The sequence below is a fragment of the Hyla sarda genome, chromosome 3 (genome assembly GCF_029499605.1).
Source record: "Hyla sarda isolate aHylSar1 chromosome 3, aHylSar1.hap1, whole genome shotgun sequence".
In the NCBI taxonomy this organism is placed as follows: Eukaryota; Metazoa; Chordata; class Amphibia; order Anura; family Hylidae; genus Hyla; species Hyla sarda.
Genome location: NC_079191.1, coordinates 437,927,708 through 437,933,686, shown reverse-complemented (window position 1 = coordinate 437,933,686; position 5,979 = coordinate 437,927,708). Strand labels below are relative to the sequence as shown.

Below are 5,979 nucleotides of genomic sequence, written 5' to 3'. Positions count from 1 at the left end.
GCAGCAGAAAGTTTGCGGCAGCTCAAACTTGCAGCCAGATACTTACTGTAATCCTCCGCCCATGTGAGTGTACCCTGTACGTTCACATTGGGGGGGGGGGGGGGGGGGGGGGAAATCCAGCTGTTGCAAAACTACAACTCCCAGCATGCCTGTTGGCTGTCGGTGACTGCTGAGAGTTGTAGTTTTGCAACAACTGTAGGCACACTGGTTATGTATCACTGAGTTTGTGACCTAACTCAGTGTTTCACAACCAGTGTGCCTCCAGCTGTTGCAAAACTACAACTCCCAGCATGTACGGTGCATGGTGTACGGTGACTGCTGAGAGTTGTAGTTTGCAACAGCTGGAGGCACACCGGTCGTGAAACACTGAGTTAGGTAAAAAAAAAAAAACTCTGAGTTTCACAACCAGTGTGCCTTCAGCTATTGCAAAACTACAACTCTCAGCAGTCACCGACAGCCAACGGGCATGCTGGGAGTTGTAGTTATGCAACCACCAGATGCACCACTACAACTCCCAGCATGCACTTTAGCTGTTTGTGCAAGCTGGGAGTTGTAGTTATACAACAGCTGAAGGTACACTTTTCCATAGAAAAAATGTGCCTCCAGCTGTTGCAAAACCATAAGTCCCAGCATGCCCATAAGGGAATGCTGGGAGTTGTGGTGGTTTGCCTCCTGCTGTTGCATAACTACAGCTCCCAGCATGCCCTTTTTGCATGATGGGAGCTGTTGCTAAGCAACAGCAGGAGGCTGTCACTCACCTCCAACGATCCAAGCCGGAGAGTCAGTCCCTCGTCGTCACCGCCGCCGCCGTCGCTCCTGGGGCCCCGATCCCAACATGGACGCCGGGGATCGGGGTCCCCAGCACCCGGGGTTGTCTTCCCGCACCCGCTCACGCCCTCCGGAAGAGGGGCGGAGCGGGTGCGGGAGTGACACCCGCAGCAGGCGCCCTGATTGGTCGGCCGGTAATCCGGCCGACGAATCAGGGCGATCGTGAGGTGGCACCAGTGCCACCTCACCCCTGCAGGCTCTGGCTGTTCGGGGCCGTCAGAGACGGCCCCGAACAGCCAGTAATTCCGGGTCACTGGAGACCCGATTGACCCGGAATAGCCGCAGATCGCTGGACTGAATTGTCCAGCGATCTGCGGCGATCGCCGACATGGGGGGGCATAATGACCCCCCTGGGCGATATGCCGGGATGCCTGCTGAACGATTTCAGCAGGCATCCGGCTCCGGTCCCCAACCGGCTAGCGGTGGGGGCCGGAATTCCCACGGGCGTATGGATACGCCCTCGGTCCTTAAGGACTTGGGATGCAGGGCGTATCCATACGCCCTATGTCCTGAAGAGGTTAAAGAGTTCCTTAAAATTAAAGATTCACTCTTTTGGATGAAAAGGGGCTTATTTATGTAAATCAATTATACGCTTTAGGTCAAATAAAGTCGTTTGAAGAGATAGCCCATAAGTGTGGGGGGAAGACAATCAGAAACATTGTTTTTTACAAATAAGTAACACAGATCATAAACCAATAAAAGAAGAGATTGGAGATTTCAGGGATTCTATATATAAGAAAAGTTTAATTAGACTATTTCCTTATGCGTAGTTGCTGTCTGGGCATGCTGGGAGTTGTGGTTCTGCAGTGGTTGGGGGTTCACAGCTTGAAGACCACTGCTATAGAGGGTGCAAATGTATCTGAGCCCTGGAACTCAAATAATGTGAAATATGAGATGATCAAAATGGAGCCCCTGCCCTAATTACTTGGGTTCTGAGGTCTGTAAGGTCCATAGTAAAAACATCAGGTTCTGTCTATAGCAGATACTAAATCATGGCAGCTCAAAGAAACAAGCAGTCATTCTGACATGTCACATGTGATGTCATAGACAGCTGGAGTCCTGACATTCCACTGACAGCCGCCCGAGCCTTCAGTCTGTAGATTGTTCCAGTGCGATTAGTGAGATTAGTGAGATTAGCGTCTTCTTTTTCTACTTGTCTGAAATGGAGCTAAAAGGACTGGGGTTCGTCCCCCTCCTGTTGGCGTTTTGGTGTGCGGCCTGGCTTGCCACCAGCTACATCATGACGGTCGTCCTCGGCCATGTCGCCTCGCCACTGATGAGCATCAGGTAAGATAAACAAGCACATGATTCTTATTTCATGGGTTGGGAGTGAGGAAATATCCATAATAACATTGGTTTCTTTTCCTTCACAGTGACGTGGGAAATTTCTTTCCCGAAAGCATATTATTCAGAATTGGATTCATAGGGACGTCCATTGGCACTTTGGTACTAACCTTTCTTATTTATAAGTATATGGTTATGCATACTGAAGAGTTCATTGGTCATCAGGTCCTGATCCAGGGGATCCTGCTGGCCATTGTGTGGGCCTCCTGTTTTTCCACAGCTGTTATGCATGTATTGTCCCCCGAAGAATATCCCAGGATACACTTTGTCAGCACGATAATTTCCATTACATGTGAAGCCTTATACTACCTTGGGCAGTCCATCCAGATGTATAAATTACCAGGAGCAAAAAAAGTCATCCACCATAGTAGATGCACCTGCTGTGGCCTGACTTTTGTCTGTGTAGTTTTCTATTTTGGATATGAAACATTAAAGGATTTATTCTATAATGATGAAGACTGGGACGAGATCCGTGAAATCCCCATCATAATCATGGAGTGGGTGATGCTTCTACTGATCCTGATAAACATCGTGACCTATTATTCCACCATGCAGAGGTTATTGTTGACCGTCTCCAGAAACAGCTGCACACTCTCTCTTAGAGTAAAAATTGATGACTTCGGGGTGTAGACCACCACGGGGGCCATCAAGTGGACTTCTGGGAGAAATACTGCACAGGATACGGAAAACATCTAAAGAAGAATAACTGGGGGACTACATATGGTGCCAGTAATCATGGCACAATAATATGAGCTGGTGATATTACCTATACAAAAAAATAAAAAATAAATGTAAAAAAAATATTGGTGTGTGAAGTGTAATACCTAGTTAGAAAAACAGAATCAAATTCATCATTATAACCCCCCTCTGCATTACCCTGTTTATTATTTTCCAAGCAAGCACTTTGTTCTAATTCGTCCACTCTCTGGCGTGCTCCTTGTATAAGGGGTTTGAGATACCCTTTTTGTTTAAAACGATCCTCCAGGTTCTCTAGTTGTTGTAGGTATTTTTGTGTGGAAGGACAATTCCTTCGGATTCTTTTCATTTGACCTAATGGAATGTTCTTCTTCCATTATTTAAGATGGCAACTGTTAAAGTCGAGGTATCTGTTTGCATTCACCTCCTTAAAATAGTTGGCAGTATGCGAACAGCCATCCTGAATATAGATATTTAAATCCAGGAACTCACATTTTTTGGGGGACTGATGCAGCGCTGCCTTTGGATATCTCTGGCTCTGCCATAGCGCTTTTTTTGAGGGGGCGTGTTGGCTGCCCCTTCGTCTGGTGGTCAACACTAGTGTTGCTCGCAAATATTCGCAATGCGCGAATTCGCGAATATTCGCCAATATAGCACTATATATTCGAAATTACGAATATTGTTTTTTTTTCCCCACAGTACACATCACAGTGATCATCCCTCTCTGCTTCCAGCTTGTGTGGTGTAAAGAAGGCTCTAATACTGCTGTGTGAGACTGGCGTACAAATTTTCGCATATGGGAAAATTTGCATATGCAAATATTCGTTTATGCAAATTTTTCACATATGGTAACTTTCGCCCATGAAAATTTTTGTTTATGCTAATTTTTGCTTATGCGAAAATATAACGCGAATATTACGAATATGCAAATTAAGTGAATATATGACGAATATTCGTCCATATATTCGCGAAATATCGCGAATTCGAATATGGCCTATGCCGCTCAACACTAATAATGACCCCACATAAAAATGCACTATATACTTGTCCCCACAAATGAATTTATACTATAAGCTGACCCCCATATATGAATGTCTACTATATACTGACCCCCATATATATGAATGTATACTATATACTGACCCCCATATATGAATGTATACTATATACTGACCCCCATATATATGAATGTATACTATATACTGACCCCCATATATATGAATGTATACTATATACTGACCCCCATATATATGAATGTACACTATATACTGACCACACATGAATGTATACTATATACTAACCCCCATATATATGAATGTATACTGTATACTGATCCCATATATATGAATGTATGCTATATACTGACCCCCTATATATGAATGTATACCATATACTGACCCCCATATATATGAATGTATACTATATACTGACCCCCATATATGAATGTATACTATATACTGACCCCATATATATGAATGTATACTATATACTGACCACATATATGAATGTATACTATAAACTACCCCCATATATATGAATGTATACTATATACTGACCCCCATATATGAATGTCTACTATATACTGACCCACATATATATATAAATGTATACTATATACTGACACCCATATATATGAATGTATACTATATACTGACCCCATATATATGAATGTATGCTATATACCAGTGTTTCCCAACCTTTTTCGGATCGGGGCACACCTTTCCACGGGCACCGCTACCGAGGTTGACGAGCAAGGGAAAAAAAAAAAAAAGGAAAAAACGCAATGCACTATATCTATTTATCAGTGAGTATGTAGTTTAAAGTGCTGCTTTATACAGCAACTCACCAATGACGTCTTCTCTAATTTGCATCGTTGCCTTCTCTTCTCCATCTGGTCTGGGCCATCATCACGATTTCTTCCACCCACAATTCTTCACCGTTAAACCTGCAAAACAAACCTATTAGGCGCCAAACTTTTTTTCCTTTTTTTTTTTTACATGGGTGACAGAGGGGTGTAGAGGGGTGGACATCGGTGACAGAGGGGTGTAGAGGAGTGTACAGAGGGGTGTAGAGAGGGGTGTAGAGAAGCGTACATGGGTGACAGTGGTGTAGAGGAGCATACATGGGTGACAGGGGTGTTTAGGAGCATACATGGGTGACAGGGTGTAGAGGAGCATACAGGGGTGTAGAGGAGCATACATGGGTGACAGGGGTGTAGAGGAGCATACATGGGTGACAGGGGTGTAGAGGAGCGTACATGGGTGACAGGGGTGTAGAGGAGTGTACAGAGGGGTTTAGAGGAGTGTACATGAGTGACAAATGGGTGTACATGGGTGACAGAGGGGTGTAGAGGAGTGTACATGGGGTACAGATGGGTGTACATGGGTGACAGAGGGGTGTAGAGGAGTGTACATGGATGACAGATGGGTGTACATGGGTGACAGAGGGGTGTAGAGGAGTGTACATGGGTGACAGATGGGTGTACATGGGTGACAGATGGGTGTAGATGAGTGTACATGGGTGACAGATGGGTGTACATGGGTGACAGAAGGGTGTAGAGGAGTGTACATGGGTGAAAGAGGGGTGTAGAGGAGTGTACATGGGTGACAGATGGGTGTACATGGGTGACAGAGGGGTGTAGAGGAGTGTACATGAGTGACAGAGGGGTATAGAGGAGTGTACATGGGTGACAGAGGGGTGCAGAAGAGTGTACATGGGTGACAGGGGTGTAGAGGAGTGTACAGGGGTGACAGGGGTGTAGAGGAGCACACATGGGTGAAAGGGGTGTAGAGGAATGTATAAAGGGGTGTATAGGAGCGTACATGGGTGACAGGGGTGTAGAGGAGTGTACATGGGTGACAGAGGGGTAGAGAGGAGTGTACATGGGTGACAGAGGGGTAAAGAGGAGTGTACATGGGTGACAAAGGTGTGTAGAGAAGTGTACATGGGTGACAGAGGGGTGTAGAGGAGTGTACATGGGTGATAGATGGGTGTACATGGGTGACAGAGGGGTGTAGATGAGTGTACATGGGTGACAGAGGGGTGTAGAGGAGTGTACATGAGTGACAGAGGGGTATAGAGGAGTGTACATGAGTGACAGAGGGGTATAGA

At 45.5% G+C, this 5,979-nt stretch overlaps 1 protein-coding gene across 1 annotated transcript; it reads left to right on the top strand.

The window, feature by feature from the left end:
* Positions 1–1,919: 1,919 nt before the first annotated feature.
* Positions 1,920–2,933, top strand: LOC130363181 (uncharacterized). The gene is made up of 2 exons (XM_056568622.1): positions 1,920–2,115; positions 2,202–2,933. The coding sequence occupies exons 1-2, from the start codon at positions 1,991–1,993 to the stop codon at positions 2,800–2,802; spliced, it is 726 nt and encodes a 241-aa protein (XP_056424597.1). The 5' UTR covers positions 1,920–1,990; the 3' UTR covers positions 2,803–2,933.
* The last annotated feature ends 3,046 nt before the right edge of the window (positions 2,934–5,979 follow it).